Source organism: Amphibalanus amphitrite, unplaced genomic scaffold, assembly GCF_019059575.1.
Source record: "Amphibalanus amphitrite isolate SeventyFive unplaced genomic scaffold, NRLGWU_Aamphi_draft 000179F_arrow, whole genome shotgun sequence".
Taxonomy (NCBI): Eukaryota; Metazoa; Arthropoda; class Thecostraca; order Balanomorpha; family Balanidae; genus Amphibalanus; species Amphibalanus amphitrite.
In genome coordinates this window covers 337591-359154 of record NW_024881674.1, presented here as the reverse complement: position 1 = coordinate 359154, position 21564 = coordinate 337591, and the positions used below count along the sequence as shown (strand labels likewise).

The 21564-nt window shown below is 49.8% G+C and overlaps 1 protein-coding gene across 10 annotated transcripts in view; it reads right to left on the bottom strand.

Annotated features, from left to right (window-relative positions):
• LOC122383995 overlaps window positions 1-21564 on the bottom strand; it is a 141727-nt gene that overhangs the window by 33351 nt on the left and 86812 nt on the right. Inside the window, exon 1 of one of the 10 annotated variants that reach the window (XM_043370914.1) lies at window positions 19284-19861. The exons of 8 other annotated variants lie outside the window; for them this stretch is intronic. In XM_043370914.1, the coding sequence (XP_043226849.1) occupies window positions 19284-19298 (15 nt within the window). In that variant the 5' untranslated portion in view covers window positions 19299-19861. Of the gene's footprint in view, window positions 1-19283; window positions 19862-21564 lie in introns of those variants that run through there. One more of the 10 variants, XM_043370917.1, reaches the window with a different exon arrangement.

The following is a 21564-nucleotide window of genomic DNA, read 5'->3' as shown; positions in this document are numbered from 1 at the left end:
CATGCTGTTTTACAATGTAAGAAGATAAAACGGTTTAATTATGACATTGCTTGAATTCTCGCGAAGAATCATCAATCGTCTGATTGGAAATTAAGTGCCGTCGACCAGACCACTCAGGAGTCCCGTCAAGATACGTCCATCTGACAGTTTACGAACTGCAGATACCATCTAGACCTGTCTCGCTCCATGTCCACGACGACACGTGGACAGGGTGGCCATTGTCGACCGGCGCTGGCCACGACAGATGGTTGGCCTGGCTACCACCACTTTCAGTTCACGTAACAGGTGCGGCAGATTAGAGCGTCGGTCCGGCACAGGCGGACGGTGGACAATGGAAGTGCGCGGCGGACACCATTGGTCGTCGGCGGTCAGTGATGCTTGGAGCTGAGAGAGCTGGGCAGTGCTTCTCATTAATGTTTGCTATTAGTCGTGGATAATCTCGATCACCAATGGTTGCTATCTGATAGGTGTGGGACTGGGTGGTGCTGGAAATAACGGATAATTACGGGGATGCTATCGAATATCGAGAGTGTGAGGCTGTGCAGCAGGAAGTGATTTCATGTCTTTCAGCTGACGGAAGACAAAACAAATCTGCTACTTTATACCTTATCTATGTTTTCTCAGCATCATGCGTCGTCAATTATTATTCGTGATAATCATACATCGTTGTTTCGTGACAAAAACATTTAACGGAGCTCCCATTAACAACTGTAATCATTTTCTTTGCCTGGGCGTTCCGCTATAAAGGGACTCCTCTGGCACGCAGTCAGGCACGAGCCGATGGCTCCGGGGCCGTTACTCATTCAAACACCTCGACATCTCCTGCCGAAAATCGGGCGTCAGCTGCGGCTGGCTCCCGAACTCCAAAAGAATCGTCACGGACCATCTGCTCGGAGATCCCGTAACTCACGTCATCGTGGGTCTGCTGCTGGTGAGATTCAGTACAAGAAATGCTTAAAATCTATCTTCATCTACACGTAACAAGCCCTTGGTCAAGCTTTTCATTCGGAACCGTCCTGCAGTTGTCATCTCTGTACCTCTTCGTCGACACTGAATCTTACGATAGACAGAGTTGGGATTTTCATAGCAAAACACTGCATGGACGAACACAGACGGAAAGGCCAGCAAGCAGGTCATTGAAACAACTCACTGACGTTAGGCAAGGCAGACCAGCGGGGAGGCAGACTGAGCTCTCTCCGGGTCTGATAAGGCAAAGTGAAACTTGGAACACCGCCCAGCTGTATTGTGAGCAGAGGCGGGCGAGCATTGATCTTACACAGATATTGCTAACACCAGACCGCCTCCAAATAGTAACAGTACCGCTCACCATCATCCAATTCACATAACTGAGGCCCTGGGGACTTTCTCTAGCTATGTATCTTATCACCTATATATGAGTTTAGTTTCAAGTTTTATCTCTGAGCGATGTTCCTGACGTTGAACAGGTGCGAAAGGTGGCACAGCGCGTCAGAAACCAGCGAAGCGCTGCGCCGCCACAGGCGTGGAGCATCGCACCTAACACAGCTCAACATATCGCCGGCTCGGATCTCGGCTCTCTCAGGCTCGGCGCTTTATGGTGAGAACAACAGGATGCTGCGCTGGTGCCGGCGGCGGCGGCGGTGGCGGATAGCGGTGCCGGACCGACCGGCCGGCCCGCCGGTCGTGGTCAGCGACGCGGAACGGGTCATCGGACAGTCGAGGAGGGAGACACATGATAGAACGAGCTGCGAGTGGTGGGGAGGTGGGTGAATCTGCAAGAATTGATGCGAAGAATGTGTACGTGGAATGTGATCGAACAGCTGTTGCTGAGGAGGGATGATTATTGAAAACGGACATATGGAAGAGTTAATTGGCCCAACGCCGTACCCAGGATTGCCCACTGCGACTGTCCAGGGAGTAGTCCGCCTGGTAACCGCGGCATGGCCGCGGAAACGGACGAGCTGATTGATTGGTGTCGCTGGGAAACATAGCTGGACGCGATCGTTCACAGCGGTGCCAAACTGTGAACTCAGAACTGTGGGCACGGGCTGCGCTAACGGGATTCACAGTGACAGAACCGCTATGTTCTCCAGTGTGAGATGTTAAATAATCCCATCGTCTGAGCAGCTTCAATCAAAAATGCTGCTTACCGGTTAACGAAAGATGCTTCCTAATATTTTGACTGCCAGGACAAACGGTAAGCACATTATTGTATACTTCTCATAACAATGTGTCCCGTGCATCATAGAACAGTGTCATATTTCAACTATTCTTGACCTCCTCGTTTGTTTTGCAAAATGAAGGTTTTCCACGCTTTTAATATGATTCACCTCGAGTGGCATTTAAGCGTTGCCGTTCTCACGCAGGTGTGAATGCTTCATTCCGACATACCAAATGGGCGTCATGAATGAGGTAACGACTGGAAAATGCTGGCCATCATGCCACATCCGTGAGACTTCGATGGGCTCCAACTTCCGTCTAAAGAGCTTAGTGCAATTTATGGGTGAAACACCGGGGTATCATGAAACCACAGCCCCGTACCTGGGCTGCAGCGAAGTCAGGTGTGGCCAGACTATTTGGGGTGCAGCATTCACACGGATGAGGAAAAACGCTGGCATAAATGAGGGCTTATCGTATGAGACACGCCCAAGGCCGGGTAGAATTTCACGGTTGATGTTCTGAGTGACTCATGAACTCCAGTGTTGTTTTCTTCCTATTAAATTTGCAGTTTCTATTTCACTGCAACTTAAATTAAATCCTGTCACAAGAATGACTTTTGGGCATGTGAATCAATGGTAGGGTCATAAAATGTTCATGATTATGTCTACTTGTTGTGCTCCGGCACTCCTAAACCTCCACGTCCACATGCTACTGGGTATGTAGTGATATTCAGGTAGAAAATTATCGAGGCACCAAGTGCTGAGCTTATGAATGCGAACTGCTGAGTGCATGTCACTCCAGTAAAAGTTTTTTGATGACAAATGTACTGAGACCAGGGAGCCATGAAGAGTTGAAGACGCCTTGATAAAATTATGTCATGATGAAGTCTTGACCACCAGACAGCAGCAATGAACGCCACCATGTAGAGGAACCGAGTACCGCGATCGGCCGCCAGAGCCCACCACCAGTCAGTGCAGATTGGGAGACATCGGTCGCCAGAGACCGCCACCAGCAACTAACGGCCACCAGAGGCTGAGCTCCGCCTCCAGAGCACGCCAATAGCAGGTAGAAGGAGATCAGTCGCTAGGGACTGCCACAACTGGGCGCCAGGTCAACTGAAATCGGCCGCTAGGGACCGCCACAGTCAGCCACCAGGCACTCATAGCACGTAGGACGGTGGCCACTAGAGGGACGGTTGCAGCATGTGCTCAATGGACTAGCGCCAGTAGCATTTCTAGTAGAGGTCTGCACCGGCCGGCTGCAGCCGCGGCTGGCTGCAGCCCCACGGCTGTGGGCCGGGGCGGCTGCAAATATCTCCAAGAACACGGCTACGGCTGTGGCCACGGGTGTGAGATTTCAAGCTCAATCTTAAGTACTCAAATATAAAATTTAAATCCTTAATCTTACATTCTGATAAGCAGTCTAGCCTGTAAAAATCATGCAAAGGATGCCCAGCAACATTGAAAGTGGTGAAGCCTTTGAGAACCTGTAATGGTTTTACCATTTGCTGTAGGGGAGTTTGCACTCTGGTACAGAATACTAATAATAGGTACCAATTGTTCCTTCATCATCAAGAGCTTGACAGTTTCAGAAAATGCAACATGTTGCATTGTCACATCCCTCTCAAATCAATCTCACCTGGTCATTAGGAGAGCACCTTACAGCTATTGAAGACGAGCGTTCAATAATTCTTTCAGGTAATAGAAAAAGAAATCATGCCAAGGTAAAGGCAGGTAAAGGCTTAATAAAATATTATCTAAAATACCTCTTAGATGAATTTCTGGATTTTCGGCAAGTCCAATTACATAATATAAAACTGGCGCTTTATGAACCTTACTTACGGTTCATAAAGGTCACTCACTGGTGTGTGAGTGACCGCTAACAGAAAATGCCGATCAACGAAGCCAATGGAATTAGATTATAAGTGATGAACCTTACTTACGGTTAATTCACATGATGGTGAAAACCCTGAACACGTAATTCACATGACGGTGAAACCCCTGAACACAATATTTCTTACGCGAGCTGTTGACTTTACTAACAAAATGACGTCTTCTTCTAAAATGTAAAAATTTGATACTTGATCTTTGTTTTAGAGCAGGTTTTTAACTGCGTAGCGTTTATATTAAAAATTATAATTTTTATGGCTGTTTATAGTGAAACAAAACAATTTATTGCCACTTCCTTACTATTGACGTCATTAAAAACTCAAGTAAAATTTTTGATTGAAACAGGCAATTCTGGCTCGCACGTCCTTGGGGATTTGAGCGAAGATCACGCGAAGATCATTATTTGGAAAAATTAAAATACATGAATGTTTTTCTTTCTTGGATGCTCACTTGTGTTTTGATGCCTTGCATATCAAATTAGTTTGAGACTTGCTCAGAAGGCTGCTTCAAGCCTGGCATTTCACACCCTAGAAAATATGCAAGGTAAGAAAGAAGCAAGAGTTTTGACTAGACAATCACTGTTTGACAGTCCATCAACTTCAGTTTCATTTTCCATACCCAACATTGATAATGAAAAGCATCAGGGTCTGTTGTTCTGTCCCACAACCATGCTTCAGGATTTGGCTTAGATGTCTACACTGCTAGTGCTTCTATTCTGGTTTGTTGTTTATGTTTTCTGTTGATGTAGGTACCTACCTACCCATCTTTCTTAACAACTTGCAAGGGCTTGTGTAGGCATGCATTGCGCATCAGGCTTCAGGCCTTCGGCATAAAGCCAGATACACAACCACTTAACCTATGATGCTTCATGAGCTTGAGAATCTATAGCCCATTGCAATGTGCCTTTGGCTATATGTTTCAACTAAAAACAACTTATTATATACTATTTGGTTGCATTTCATTGAAAGTATCCACGGCCGGCTGACGGCTGGCTGCCCACAGTTTGCCACGGCTGTGGGCGGCCGTGGCTGTGGAGCCACGGCTGCGGGGCGGCTAGGCTGTGGAAAATTGCAGCCGTGCAGAACTCTAATTTCTAGATACCTAGAGCGATCCCCATCACTGAGAAGTGAGAACCATTTCTTGTTCAGGGCTGAGAGTCACCTCGCCAGACATGAGACAACAGGTGGAGAATTGCTTTCAAAGGGAGCATTACCCTCCAGGTTGGCCACTTGAGCGAATGGAAATGGTCGTTAAATTTCAACTCAATATAGATGTTGAGCTGAAGATCAAAAGGATAGTTGGAAAATAAAGACTTGCTTATTTTCAATAGCAAATAATCTTCGTAAACCAACTTATTTGCACTAAGTATTGTGGACGTATTGCAGTAGAGGACATAATATCGATATAGTTCAGATATTCCTCCATAGATGGCGCCAGTAGTAAGCGCCTGAATCTATGCTGTACCGCATAGCTTCAAACTATGAACTGGCAAATAGCTGACGCAAACAGTAACCCAAGCGCGAAAGAAACTTTGCACCGGTCAAAATACACACAAAAATCCTGTCACATCACTGCCACACAAAGCAGTCTGATTCGAAAGCTTGCCTTCATCATTATTCCCGGTGCAAAGCCGCGACCACGGGCTGGTACGGGCGGTGACTACAACTCCGAACATAACAGTAACTGGCCGGTGGCGGCGCCACCAGTCGCTCTCAGTACTAGTAACCGAAGTGGACACAGGTGGCGCTGTACATCGCCGGTATACTGTTCGCAGATGTCAGCACAGTCTAAGCGCAGGCGAGTGAGTGAACGGGAAACTGTGGAGTGGTTGCCGGCTGGGCCCTGTTTCACCGGTGATCAGGGGTGTCGTTTTCCGAAAATGATTGGTAGTGCCCAAAGGCGGCGGCTGGCCATATATGACGGGGCTTACAAGGTAGGGTACCCCCAAATCTGCCTTTCTCATCGGATTTCGGCCACTTATTTTTCGCCCTGGTCATTGACAAGACTATAACCGAAATCTAAAAAAAAACACACAAAAAAAACTTTGGAAATCTGGGTACACACCGGACGCCATGCACAAAACGTGCAGTTATATAGGCAATAGTGTCGGAGGAATGCACGCCATTCTGAAAGAGGCCCACATCGACTTAAAAGGACGGCTGTGCTGAAAGGGGACAGGAACAGCTTTGAGGGCCCAAGCCGACTAAAAAAGACGGCTGCGGGGCCAGGAACGGTTTTGAAGACCCACGCCAATTGAAGGGTTCGACAACTAACAAGGACTGGAAACACAACGATAGTTAGAAAGACCTGCTTGCCAAAATAAAAGGATGACAGTACGAGGGGCGTTCAGAAAGCTACGGGCCCGACCATGAAGGAGCAGAGAGATACAGCATCGACTCATTAGACCAAAAAGTTCATTTATTAAAATAAACACCGTTAAGACAAACACATTTCGCGCAGCGCTTCGCGAGAGCCCTCAAGACCTCCATAACCAAGTGGGTTTTGGACCCATCCTGCACGTCCAAGACGGCTGATTTCGTCTCCCTGCTGTTAGCGAGGTTGCCGCTGCTAATTTTCTTATGTTGGGGAAGAGGTGGCAACCACTAACCAGAGTGTGCAAGGTTCGGAGAGAAAAAAGTGGATGCGACAACAACTCGAAGCTCATCGCTTCACTGTTCGTCATCCCGCCCATGTACGCAGGTGCGTGGTCGCGGATCAGGTGCACACTTTACGTCAGCTTCCCTATAGCCTCTCCTCGATGTTTATCGAATGGACGCACATCATCAATTGTGTGCCCCTGTTTTGGAAAGTTGACGAGCGGAGGGGGGTCGCATCGACCCCTCCCCCCTGCCAGGCCGTGTTATGAAAAATGCCCAGGGCGAGGGTTAACGCTTGGTGCCTTTTCTGCACTAACTACTATGAAACGAATCACTGCTCTCTTCTGGGCGTCGCCCATCCTATCCGAAATGGCGAACTATGCTACGAATAGAAGCCCGAATCAATCACAGAAGAGACTTAATTAATGGCCACTTACTTAATTTGCGTAAGTGGACATCCCAATAACACATCATTTAACACACGCCTTGCAGGCCAAAATTCCAACTCCTTCATTGTTCGGCCCGAGACTTTTTGAACGCCCCTCGTAGTTACGAGCTTCAGTTTTCGGGGTCTGATGCGGTAATGACCTGGCGTTGAACCCTGGGGAATCAGGCTGCATCACCCACTCAAATCAATATACCTATGGCCTATTCTGGAGCACCGCGGCACCTTCCGAAGTCGGTGTAGGGCCTCCAGCGGCTGGTGTGGAGACGGATCGGGGTCTATTAGGGGCGGTCGCGTGGTATGCGGGACTCAGAGGCAGTTATGGACCTCTATAACCAATTGCGTTTTCGAGCCTCTTAAAATCCATTAAGGACCGGAGTCCTAGACACGTGAAACCTCATTGTCAGCTACATGCACCTACTGTGGCTAGAACCTTATTTATGTACTTGCATATGTGCTTATTTAATATTTGCTTATCTGTTTATTTTGATTTTTTATCAACTGACAAGGGTGGAGAATTAGGGGTTTTGGGGGTGCTCGAGCACCCCCTGAAATTCAAAAGTCACCGTGCAATAGTGCTTTAGGGGTGCTTAATTTACGTCTGAGACACATACTGCTTTGCGTAAGCCGCGAGGAGTGTGATGCTGCTTGGAAAACGTACCTACACATGCTTTTCTACGCAAGCTTTCGAAGCTTCCATTCGCCAGATGCTAGAAAAGCACCCCCTGAGATTATGACAATTCTCCGCCCCTGTCAACTGATAAGTGACAAAAGATTGGTAGGGCTCAGCGAACATTGGTAGCGCCCAAATAAACATTGGTAAGGCTCGGGCCCTACCAGGCCTATACAAAACGACGCCCCTGACTATTGTGAAACTTGGTAGGTAGGTAGGTAGATAGGTACCACATAACTTGAAATTACTTGACGTAATGACATGATGTGGAAAGTGAAAATGATACCTAGGTATTGATGGAAATTTATGGACTTAGGTACGCTACAAGAAGATTGAATTGGTCAACCAATTCAAATTCAATCTACTTGTGGAGTAAGTCTATAGATTTTCATCAATAGTTACCACTTACCATTGAAGTTACTTGCTATCATGTTGATTTTATACATAAGAACCTCATTCATTTTATTTGTATGACATGTTTGAATGCAATTTTCTCAATAAGTGAAGAAAAATGTTGGTAGTGCTCAACAACACATTGGTAGTGCTCAGCTGAACATTGGTAGTGCTCGGGCACTCCCAGGCCTATACAAAACGACGCCCCTGCCGGTGATAGCAGCACGCTGCTTTTACACGTGTCAAATTGGGTTTCCATGGAAACATCAACAGGCCCATTGCTCCAACACTACCACAAGTGTGACGTCAGCTCGCGCAATTTGATAGCAGCGTGGTAGCAGCGTCCCGTGAAACACCGCCCTTGATATGGAATGCTGAACGCTACATTACATCGTTGACTATTTCGTTTACACTGGTGCTGCTGCAAATTAAAAGATATTGAGTTTTGGTTATCACGCATAATCTAACTGTCAGAAGCTATTCGTAGCTTCTTTTCCGCGTCCAAGGAAAAGCGTGGGCACTGAGTCAAATGGACGGGACAAAAGCAATGCGTATCTAAAAATCAACATATTTCAGCATGGTCTGGACACTGTCAGATTCAGCGACAGCAGCATCGTGCACATGATCAGAAGCTGGAACTTGTCATCAATAGTCATACTAAACTTGAGACTCACGTGCGCAATCAATAATCCTGGCAGGTTCAAGACATTCATGAACAAAACCTAATTGGAACATTGATTGTGCAATACATCAACATCATGTGTGTGAGGTTTGCAACTCAGTGACTTGACCACATAGGTGGGAAAAGCTAGATATGGCAAGTGCAAATTTCGCTCCCACGGACCCACCCGTGTCTCATACCTAGGTACCATTACATGTGATGACGGGGACAAAAGACATACCCATTCATATTTGCGTTTGCATGGAAACACATAAATTGCGTTATTGTGATGTTATATAATCAACATCATCAACATGACACCCGCCCATACGCTGCGCAAATTGGTATGGTATATATTATAGGGCCTTGATTGGTATGAAAAATGCAACGCATTCGCTACCATCCTCATCACATCGATGTCGTGAGAAGCCCCGCGTTCTCACATGTCCATCCGACATCTCGACTTTCGAAGCTGCACAAGTGTGCGTAGGAGAAGCGGCAGGAATGACACGCGAATCTCCTCTGTGAATACAATTCCGCCGCTGCTGGCATCCGAATACCGTTAACGACACCATTCAGGTGACGGCTGGGCGCAGCGACCGGCGGCGGCCGGCGGCCTCTGAAGTTCCCCAACCACAGGCGATGACAATGACCCTGCATAGCGACTCATTCTCCATCCAGCCGGCGCCGCCTGGGAGTCTGGGACGATCTTCGCGGCTCCGGTGACTGGGTCACACGGGTCACCTCGACCGTGACGTCACGACATTGAGACGTCACGTTACAACCGGTCACGAACTGGGGTGTCCCGACCGGGCTGTCTGCGAGCTGATCTGTGAAGATCACCCTCGGATGATGACATGACGGTTGCGTGGCGCTAGTAGCGACTGTATTCGCTCGACCGTCACTGGTAAGGTGCCCAAATCGGTCCCACGTGGTCCCACGCGCCCTAGCGGCACCGCTGCATGTATAATGGTGGGATCCGATCGGAAGGAAGTCGGGGCTTGACGTCCCAACGGTCCCTCCCCCTCCTTCCCAATTTTGGCGGTCCATCGGAAATCCAAACTGACAGCCAGACAGTGAGTCAACTTCCTGGCGGTCCTTCAGAGATCCAACTGACAGGTAACCGGCTCCCCCCCCCCCCTCTCTTGTCGACGGTCAATCACGACTTGAGACTGACGGCCAAACAGCGAGTCATCCTCCCAACCCCCTATTCGGTAGACCGGTAAGCCGTTTGGTTAGGCCCGCGGTCATCGGGTACTTTTATGTAACGCAGTGTTTTAACTGATGGGCATGGCCGAAGAGGTCACTTATGCGACGTAGAAAGATTCGGAGAAAAAGCTGCCACGTCATCGGTTTGTGTTCAAATATGAGTCTGATGACAAGCCACCAGTTCCGGTGTCTGGTTGTCCTATAACGTCATCGCATACATATCAGAAGTGATATGTTATTCATAGTCATGCATCTAAGTTGGCTGCCTTAGCGTCAGCAGATATGTTCGTAAGTATTTCGACGCAGCAATTTTAAATCTTCGATTCATATTTACTCCGTAGCTATTAGTTTTGACGGTCCAATGTGTCACTGTTTTGCGATATTTTTCATACGTTTACCAGGAGATATATAATGCATTAGGTTTTAGGGTTCAACATATCAGCAATCATAGCTATTGCCTATATCTGTAACTCTTTTGACATGCCACTTCCTCAAATAGCTAGAAAATCTATGACATTCTCATACACAAGATGATCCGTAATATTAACAATGTGGTGGAAATTCTACATATTATCACCATTGGAAGTCCAATCATGCATAGCAAAACACAAGTGAATAGTGTCTAAGTGGATAAACGAGCCATCAGGCGCACGGAATAGCGGTAGCATTGCTCATTAACCACTGCAATCATGCATAACAATATCCCCTTCAGTGTTTGATCTCGTTAGACAAACCGACAGCTACAGTAGCAAGAACGTCCGAACCGTTTCTGTTGGCAATACATTGCCAGCACCGCTAGCCCCTTGCAGCATTGGCAATAAAGAAACACTGCAGGCTTCAGCACAACACCCACACTAGCTCAGATGTGCACTTCACAGCGATTCGATCGGGCCATTCCGCATGAGTGCAGGGGTCGGCAGCCGTCGGCCGTGCTGAAACCGTTCTCCAGCCGTACTGAGACCGTACTGGGCCGTGCTGGCAGCGCCGTTCAGTGAACCGTTAACTCCGCGCCGGCCTGCGCATGCGAAATCAGCGCGCGGCGGCGAACGTGGCGCATGTGGAATGGGCGTGCGGCGGCGAGCGCGGCGCATTTGACCGCTCCGTGCGTGGTGGTCGCTGCCGATAAAAACCAGCTCAGTAGAGACCAGCCTGAGCGACCACCGGTATCCTCCACCAACCTGCGTATCGGCACCATCGGAATGTGCTGATGGACATGCATGTCAATATTTGTTAAAATTATCGATTCGTCGTAGCAGAATACTTGCCAACAATTGATTTCAATCCAATTATAGAAGGAGGAAATTATTCAAATTAGACACGTGAGGCATTGGGCTTTCCGCAACCTCACCACGAATGCAGCTATAATGGCTAAAAGCATTTCAAAAGCATTGTGCAATCGCATGCATTCGTCGAAGAAGCCATAGGGTTCGGGCTAGCAGAATATGTGATCAGATTAGTCTGCACGACCTATGACATCGTTCACCGGTCTGATGAGATGCGGTGACCCTAATCCGGAGCCGTTCCATCGCTGCCTCGTGGCCTACCGCCGGCCGCAAGGCGCATTGGCAAAATGTCAGAGGCTTTGCAAATACTCCGCTGTCTATTCGACCGGATACGAGAGTCTGGATTCTGGGTGTAGAGTGAGGTTAGCAGGACAGATTCACCACCGCTGCAGCATCCGAGCAGGGTTGAGGTGGTTGTAACTTGTAAGACAGGAAGGAGGTGTCTCAGCTTTGTGTTGAGAACGAAGGATGGTTGCAGCCGCCAAAGTTCTAAAGAAGCATCAAAACGCCTGCAGTTAACCCGTGGTAATTTGGTGTCAGGTCAGAGCTGCTGCTGGTATGTCAGCAAATAACTATGTCATGCAAGGCAATAATCAGGCCAGTGAAGCAGTAAGTCCAGAGCCAGGTCAGAGTCAGGTCAACGCCAGGTCATAGTCAGGTCAAACCCGGGTCAGCTCTCCTACAGGTGCGGCACGGGTAAAAACTTCATAAAACGTGCAGCGCACACTGGTCGGAAACGCCCTCACGAGAGGCCACGGGCGATTCCGGAGTTTCGGATTATTCTTTATATAGATCGATTTGAAATTGATCAAATTATTATACTTAGGCCAAAAAAACTAATTCGGGTGACCAAAATAACTGTAATCAGCCCCCGAAGATGGGGTATCCCAGAACTCGGAAACTGACGCGGAGCAAGAGGTTTCTTGAGCCGGATATTCAGAGTCTTATTGCTGATAGACAACAAATTGAAATCCCACATATTATGCATCAAAATGTTCGTTATGAAGTTGCCGACTGGTCAGTGCAAAATTTTTGGTATACTTTTTCCCTAACTAAGATTTACTGTAGCTTTTTTATGAAGGCTCTCCTACAGTAATTCTGGAATATAACTGCAAAGTTTAGGTAAGGAAACAACAGGTAGTCCCATCTAGTTCCACTCTGATTTTTTGTGAGATGAAGCAGGATTTAAATTTACACCAGGGCAACATAAAAGCTAACTGCGCATATTTGCGCAAAATTTGCAGGAGCCCCTCTTCCTACCCAACTACCGCCCGCCCCGCCCCAGTTTCGGCTCGGCCGCCGCGCCCGGCTTACGTTGACCTGTGTGGCCTGCACGCATCCATGCGTAGTTGACTGGTCATTAAAAATAGATGCGCTTGAGTTAATGAATTTTGTGAAAAGCGCGTTTTATGTATGCATTTATGCATGCATTGACATCAAAAGCCTTCCACATATTGCGTGGCGATTACGGCTTGCATTTAGAGAGCCTTGCTATTGACAACCATCACTCGGCTGAAGAAAGTGGAAATTGAAACCTTCGTGAATATAAGACGCTGCAAATATAGGACACCTGTCACTGACGTCGGGTTACCTTGGGCCGTCTTTTTACATTAGATCACAATTCCGGTATTTAACCCTCGCCGGCCGAGGGGGGGGGGCGGGTGCCGCCCTCCCCCCATAGGGTTTTTTTCGCGATAGCTCCGAACACGCTGGCGATAGAGAGCTGAAACTTGGCATACCTGACCTTTGATCCAAGCCGCATCTTTTGACACCAACCGCATTTTTGGGTCAGGTCAGGTCACTGACCTATGACGTCATAAGTGAACCTCTGCACGGTCTTCAGATGTCGCAACTTCGCAACGCCCTCACTGCCAGAGGAGATGTCACAGGGAAATGAAACTTGCAGGATCTAGTATCCATTATGAGTCCCACAACTTATATATCTCGGATTTTTCCTAAAGGTCATATGAGGTCAGGTCATTTTCGTGACCTCACCATTATAAGTCAATGGGGAAAAATGAAAACTGCTATTCTGGCGCCGGGAACGATCTCCAACTATCTCAAGCACACAGAATCGTGATTTGATGCACTCCTTGCAAAGTTAGATGCGTCACTTTTGCAATGTTGACCTTGCGTGACGGCATTTATGACGTCATCAAGGTCATATTAGTTTTTCGTCAATAACTCTTGATCAAATTGAGCTAGCGAGTCGGGAAAGCCACCAATGGACTCAGGAAGACCTGCCGAATCGAATGATATGCGACATGACCTCTTTCGACCAACTTCGTGACCTGGGGGTGCTGACCTGACCTTGACCTGAGGTCAACACCCCAAGTTGACCTGACCCGGACAAAAAGTATATCACTCGACGCGCCGGAGCGAGACGAACACGATGCTGCCAAAATCGGCGCTCTGAGGCCGTTTTTTGCGAAGTTATTCACCAAAAACTGAACCGTACCTTGGGGCACTTGACCTGACCTCAGAGGTCACCGGTTGACCTAGGACCTTAAAATCGGGTACCAATCTCTGCGTCTCGTAACGGCGCACACGCTCGTTTTTTTCCGCGACGCGCTAGCTCCACCAGGGGCGAAACGGCGAGGGGGGGGTCGTACCCGCCCCCCCCCCCCCTCGGCCGGCGCGTATGTAGAAAACCAATAGGTCCGGCGAGGGTTAACCCTGGCCGGACCGATTGGTTTTCTATATTGACCGGGGAGGGTTGGTACAACTCCCTCGCCGTTTCGCCTCTAATTGAGCTAGAGTCTCGCGGAAAAAACGAGCTTGTGTGCCGTTATAAGACGCAACAATTAGGTACTACCCGATTTTAAGGTCTTAGGTCAGCCAGTGGCCTCTTAGGTCAGGTAAGTGCCACAAGGCACGGGCTCGGTTTTAGGTTAATTACTTTGCCAAAAATGGTCGCACTGCCGCGATTTTGGCATCATCGTGTTTGTCTAGCTCAGGCGCGTTGAATGTTATACTTGGTGTTCGGGTGAAGTCAACTTAAGGTGTTAACCTCGGGTCAAGGTCAGGTCGGAGCCCCTCAGGTCACGAAAATGGTTGAAGGAGGTCATACCGCATATCATTCGATTCGGCAGGTCTTCCTGAGTCCAATGGTGGCTTTCCCGACTCTCTAGCTCCATCTGATCAGGAGTTATTGACGAAAAACTTATATGGCCTTAGTGACGTCATAAATGACGTCATGCAAAGTCAACAATGCTAAAGTGAAGCACTGGACCTTGCAAGCAGTGCATGAAACCATTCCCGGTGCCCGAATAGCAGCTCCCAATTTCCCTTGTTGACTTAAAGTAGTGCTAGATCCTGTATTATACTCAATTATGACGTCATAACTGAACAGATTCACGTCATATATTTAGTGCTTGACATCCGAATGATAGCTTACATATGACAGAGAAGGTATGCAAAGTTTTATGAAGTTTGCTTCACTAGTTGTGGAATAACAAGCAAAAAACTTTTGCGGAAAGGCCGCTGGCCTCTCGCTGGAGCGTTTCCGACCAGTGTGCAGCGTCCTGGTGCCGTCGCATATGAACAGCTGCTTATTATGGCTGTGTCCCGTCCCCCGAGGTGTTTTTATCCAGTAAGGGATGGCACGGGGTTCCGTAGGCAGACACGGAGGCTGCTTGTTCGCCGTTAGTGGATTGTTTTTACGCGCGTGTGAAAAAGGCGACCACTGGCGCTCATCAAACTGTCTGAACTTGGCATAGCATGCCAGCCTAAAGGTCATATCTCACGAGGTTCTTCAGTTTTGAACGTGCGACTGCTCATCCTTGAACGAATAGGTTTCGAGTGTGCATTTGTATTTACTGGCAAGTGAAAGGATTATTTGGCGGAAGCATTGCAATGCAGTTTCTCTGCATGTATGTAGCACCAACATTCAGGTTTTCTATGCATGAAACCAGTCATCCGGCAAAAGAGAACGTGTTGTATACCATCCCACTACTACATGAACACTTCTTTCACTTTCCTCGTGCTCTTCCAAGCATATCTGACAAATACATGAAGTTGACACCGTGTCTGCAATTGCATCTACCTCCTCAGCCCTGTGCACCGGGCGTGATTCCTTCCTCGTCGCGGGTGCTGAAATCTCTCGAGCGAAACCGAGAGAAGAAATTACCGCGTGGTTCTCCCAAGCAATCACGAAGGTAAGAGCAAACCAAATATATAAGACACCAGCTGCTTGCACAGGCGACGCTGCGCCGTGTGATGACAGGATCACCACCGCTTTTGACACACAACTGACACAAATGACACGCGTGTCACACCTGACACGGCCGGTATCTCGACACGGCTGACGGACACCACCGACACTATCCGCGGAGATTTATCCGATACCGGACGTCGACGCCGTTCCCCTCCGCTGCCGACGTCTTCAGACGTGACCCCGGGGCTATAGCGTTCATGCACCTTCAGACGTGGCCCCGGGGCTATAGCGTTCACGCCTTCAGACGTGACCCCGGGGCTTAGCGTTCTTGCCTCGTTACGGTCCAAACTCCATAGACAAGCGGACATACGGTTTTACAAGAGTTAGGCGACGAAATACTCAGCTTAATTATTAAGTAATGGGCACCATTAGGTAGGCCATACAATTTTCTGTAGTACCGCATAGTCGCTGCAGTCAAAGGTGTTCTGGTTTTATGCTATATGCCAAAGAATTTTTGCGTGTAATCACCGGTGACACGACATATTTCTGCTTTATTGGGTTGGGCGGTGAAGTCGATGACGTGATCACAATGAAAATGGCTTAGTTTTGTAGAACATTGAATTCTGATTCCGGCACGACTCTCGCTAGTCCATTTTTTATTATAAATAAACCATTAATTGCGGTACAAAGTCAAAACTAGCCCGAAACGGCGCCCGCAGCGGCCGTTAGCACAGCGGCCTTATGGTAAACAGGTTAGTTCACATTCCCGCCGCTATGCGAGTGGCGGCGGCGCCACCTGTCCTCATGTCCGCCTTGGACCGTAACGTTTAGTGGTGACCCCGTGAGACACGGCGGGCGTTTCCGAATGGCCTCATCAGACGAGAAACGGAGACAACCCATTGATACAGGCCAGCGTATTGGAAAGCGTCGGAGGAAAAGGTCTGCATGAAGCACCTTAGGACAGGGCATCCGGCGGCCGGCTGCAACATCACAACTTAAAGGGACCCTCCCACCTTAACATTAGATTTGAGTTGAGATAGCCAAAATGGGGTCCCTGGCTCACAATTACCGGTTTCGGCACTCACAACATCGAGAAATGCCTTAAATCGGAAATATTGAATTTCAAAATTGCAGCATTTTGATTCAGAGGGGCTAATGCATAGGAATACCCCTCTGAATGTGTGACGTCAGCGCAGATATCTAACGATTTTTAAATGTTTGACTAAAACGTTTTGTAGCACGCGGTGGTATATGCTGCTTTGCGCGCAACATCTGCCGCAAACGCCGCACTTCCAAAATGAAGTCGCTAGAAACAGCGGAGATCCCAAAAAAAGTAAACAAAAGTAAATGTCTAATATCTTGAAAACCGGTGAATATTTTCGGTGAAATTTGGTAGATATTCGTTTTTGCTCTTTCTGAACCGAGCGACATCACTTTCATGCCAATTCATGAACTTTTTTGAAGGTGGGAGGGTCCCTTTAACGTCACAGGCTAGCGACAGAGATCATTGTCTGGAGCTATCATCACCTACCAGCTCACAAAAGACAGCTCAGCTACCAGCCAGCTCAGCTATAGACAGACAGCTATCGAAATAACCAGCACCGCTACCCAATATCACCGACCACATTATGGACAAGTAACCCACAAACACAGTGTTCAGCCATCAAGCCAACCAGCATCGTCGCACCACGCTAACTGCAGCACCACGATTGGGAGGTGGGGTGAGCACAGCGCCTCCCGCGCTTGTGACACCGTGGGGTCAGCGGTCTCACGGCTGCGCTGCCTGCTCGGTGATCACGAGCCGGTGACCCTGCGCCGTTCCCAGGCTAGCCACGGTCAGCTGACCTCGCGAGGCTGATACACCACGGACAAAAGAGCTCGTGAGGTCGACACTGCGCCTGGGTAGCCAGTCGTGCTAAGCCACTCATGGTTAGAAACTGACAGTGCTGGCTGTAGGTCATTTCGTATAAAGTGCGGTGCCTCAATGCATTGTGTTTTTACACGATATTACATAACTTTCGTAAAACACGATACAAAGTCGGAGCTTTGTGTGCCAGTACTTACCTTAAGTGACTGAATGCATTGTTTCATTTTACATGAAAAATTACGTACTTCACTTACTATCAATTTTTATTTTTTTGTAACCATTATGTTCGTCGTCATTAAACTGGTCACAACATTGTGGTCGTCGAAGCCAAACATCCTGTGAACCAGCGGTTTAGTAAATGAACGTTCGGTGGTTCGATAGCCTCGGACGGCCACGTCACGGCCTGAGTTAATGCTCGTCGACCGACGCTACACAATCGCTCCTTTCTTATCCATTTCTCCTTGAATCTATTACCGCTATTGACCCGGCTTATTACGACGTGAGGTCGTAATCCCGCGCACGTCTTCGACCAAAGACGCTCGTGGCGGTGCATCAAGCAAACATTTCTGAGCCCGTGACGCAACCAGTCGAGGCAAAGACGTCTGCTTGGGCACTGGGGATTCATCCGCACTGCGAGTCTTGTGCAACCGCTAGCACGAATTGACTTAGTGCTGATGGGGTAGCCTGCAGCTCGTGTTGTGCCTCATCTTCGAAAATCTCGCTAACGGTGCCGATTGGGCATCAAACAAGCCTCTGTGATGATTAATTTCGTGGATGAGCCCGGCGATGCTTTACTGCGCCACTTCAATACCAAACGAGCCATGACGAAAAGGTGTGGGCCGAGCACTCAGCCCTGGTTAGCACCCAGATAACGCTGCCCGCCGGTCTGAATACGGGCCACTAATCATATGCATTCGAACTAGTCCACCGGAGGTAACGGTGACCGGGAACGGACCCTGCGGCCATGAAACCGGTCGATCCCGATCCAGGTCGGCCCGGTGCTGACCGGAGGTCATTCAGGTGCAGTTTGAATGTCATTCGGTAGCCGTTAGGAATTAGGATGTCATTCGGGCGCCGTTTCAGTGTCGTTTGGCGTCACTCAGGGCGCTGCCTGGGCGCCCACCGGATGACATCTGGGTGCCCGATTGTCCATTCCATGTCCGCTCGCCATGTGTTCAGCCCTAGACCCAGTTTCGGCCCGGCCAGCCGCCGTCTGTCGATGGAGACTAATGGTAGCACGTGCGCGGGCCGGATGGGGCGGGACGGAGGTGGCTCGTCCGTGGCGGCACGGCACACGATCCGCCGTGGTTCCTCCGCCTCCAGAAGCCGTAAATAGGGCGGGCCGGAGATGAAATGGTTCACTGACTCTGCGGTATTTGTTACCGTCCGTCATTAGGAAACCGAAGGCGAGAGAATCGCCCTCCTCGAGTTGATAAGCGTGGAATAGGTCTATAATAAACGGGTCTTTGTAAAGGAGATGTCTATAAACGTTGGTGTGAACAACTGATAACAACATAGTGAGGTTAGTTTACGGTTACATTTTCAAGAAGCCGGGCAATTGTGCATTATACAAAAACTGATGCGATGCATACTTTTCCTTACAGTTTGACAGTTAAGTTCATAATTAATTTTGAGCGTTTAAATGAATAACTTATCATGACCTGACGTCCAGCAATTGATCAAGGAATTCATGGGAGCATTTGCAAACAGCGACCACTGAAGAAGCTCCAACCAACCTTTCACTACCACTCGGCTCATATCGATTCAACATTCTCAACCGGGCTAACAAGGCGTGCAGCTTGGTGGTAATGCTGGTGAAATATTAATTCAAACCCAGTAAGAGAGATACATGCTGATTGCTGATGTGTGAACTCCTAAAAACAGTCCAACCAGCAAGGTCTGGATGCGAGTCCCGTAGTTCACCACTACAATTGTCAATGTGCTACAGTAGACTTCCGTGATCTCTCTCACCTTCTGAGCTCCCATCTTCTATAGCCGCTGATCGGTGGCCGGTGACAGCACACACTCTTCGGTCTATGGACCTGTCACGACACTTCCCACCGTCCTCTCTTCACGGATCACTCTCTGTCTCTGTCGTCACGCCGTTCACGGTCCACGTGTCTCGGTCACCAAGATCGGCGTGCACTCTCTCTGGACGCTGTCCAATGTTTGGCCACGGTCAGACCACTACTCAGACCACTGTCCAAAACCAGTGATCGATGTCCAATATTTGGAACCACTGTCCAACGTTCTGATCGGCGATCACTGTCCACCGTCCATCTCAGCCCAACCTCAGTGACCACAGAAAATCCTCGTCTCTAGTGACACCAATCCTCACCACCGCTCGTCCTTTACAACCGCTTTCCCGCCACACCGCACCTCTGACCGAAGTCGACGGATCACCAGCAGCGGCGCACGCTGACTGACTTCCCTGCCGCGCGTCCACCTCCGCCGCCCCGCCTCCTCCAGCTGGGATTGAGGCCAGCGGGAGCCACCGCCGGCCGCCGGCGCTTCGGCCGGTTTATGATGGCCGCACCACGCCGACTAGCGGTCACACCGCCCCTCGCGGCGAGGCTCCGAGCCGTTCTGCATCAGCTGCCCGCGCGCATGAGACGAACGCGCTGCGCGTGAGACGAGCGTGGCGTAGCGGAGGCGAGCGCGGCGCATGGTTCGGGGTCGTGACCCGGCGCACACGCATCGTCACAGCTGGTGAGACAGGTGTTTGTGATGGGGCGGTGCAGCAGAGTACGTGAGACTGGTGAGACTATAATCATATGCGATGCCCGTGTGAGCTCCGCGCAGGGTGCGCATTGAAGGTAGCAATTGTGAAGCTCCGTTATGGGAAGTTGTGATGTGACGTGGCTGAAAATTGCTGAAAAGCCATCGATAACAAGCTAAACAGCAATCTATTTTCTGCCATGACATGGCTGTCTTCGCCGTTTTGAAGAGTTTGAGGCGTTGAGAAGGTCTAATGCGCTCAACGATGTTAAAAATCCCAACAGGCATGTGTTTGTACAAGAGGCTTCAAATAGGAATAAAAACCTCTTGCCAGCACAACGAAGCCTCAAATCGTTCCAATAAGGAGCTCGCATTGCTCCAATAAGGACCCCGTATTACCCCAGTATCGCCTCCAGTGCCCATCAGGCCCTTTTTGCTGCAGCCCCCGTTCACCAGACGACAGAGCGCGGCCTCTCAGAGCCACTTCATCTGACCGTTCCACTCTCCCGACCATTGTCCACTCTACCCACTAATTGATGCGGCGTCGGCGAGGTCGGTCAGCGTCCTCCCCGCGCTGCAGCCGGCCCGTGCAGACTCGGCAACATCCGCGTTGTTCCTGGCCCGCTCGGAGGGCGGTTGCGGTCACCTCGGTCACGGCCGGATCGGAATGCGGGTCAGTGGGAGCTGCCGCAGCCCGCGTCCGAGCTCCGACCGGCCTCTGACGGGCCCGGGCGTGCCGAGCGCACCCGCTGGATGCACCATCCTGCACCTCACCACTGGGTGCGGCCGCAGCGTGGGCTCTACGAGCCGCGGTCCTGTGCCGACCGCAGCCGGAGCGTAGATCCGGGAGGAGGCTGAGGGCCGCGGTAGGTAGGTATGTGTGTGCTGTGACGGCGCGGCCGCCGCCAGAATTCATTACCGTCGCCGAATCCGCCGGTCCTTCGAGACGAAGGGCGGTGGACGGTGGACTGTGGACGGTGGACGGCGGACGGTGGACGGTGGACGGCGGGCGATGGACGGTGGACGGTGGACGGTGGACGGTGGACGGTGGACGGTGGACGGGCGGACGGGCGGACGGTGGACGGTGGGGTAAACGGCGGACGGTGGACGGTGGGGTAAACGGCGGACTGCGGACGGCAGGCGGTGGACGATTATCGCGCACTGAAAACAATTTAACCCAAGGCTGGCGAGTAAACCGGTGTTTTACGGGTACCCCTATCCGCAACCATTTTTAACCACCCTCCCAAGAGTAGTGCTAGGTCCCATTGCGGTGTAGTCGTACTTGCTCTGAGCGGATATAACCGCTGTCAGCGAACAAGTCCGCTGAGAGCAGGGACGACTACACTGCAATGGGACCTTACTGTACTCCTGGGAGGGTGGTTAAAAATGGTTGCGGATAGCGGTACCCGCAAAACACCGGTTTACTCGCGGGCCTTGGGTTAAATTGTTTTCAGAACGGCTATCGGTGGTCGACTGTCGACGGGCGGCCGTCAGTCTGTTGCGCAGTTGAGTCGGAGGCGATGCAGCACGCTGC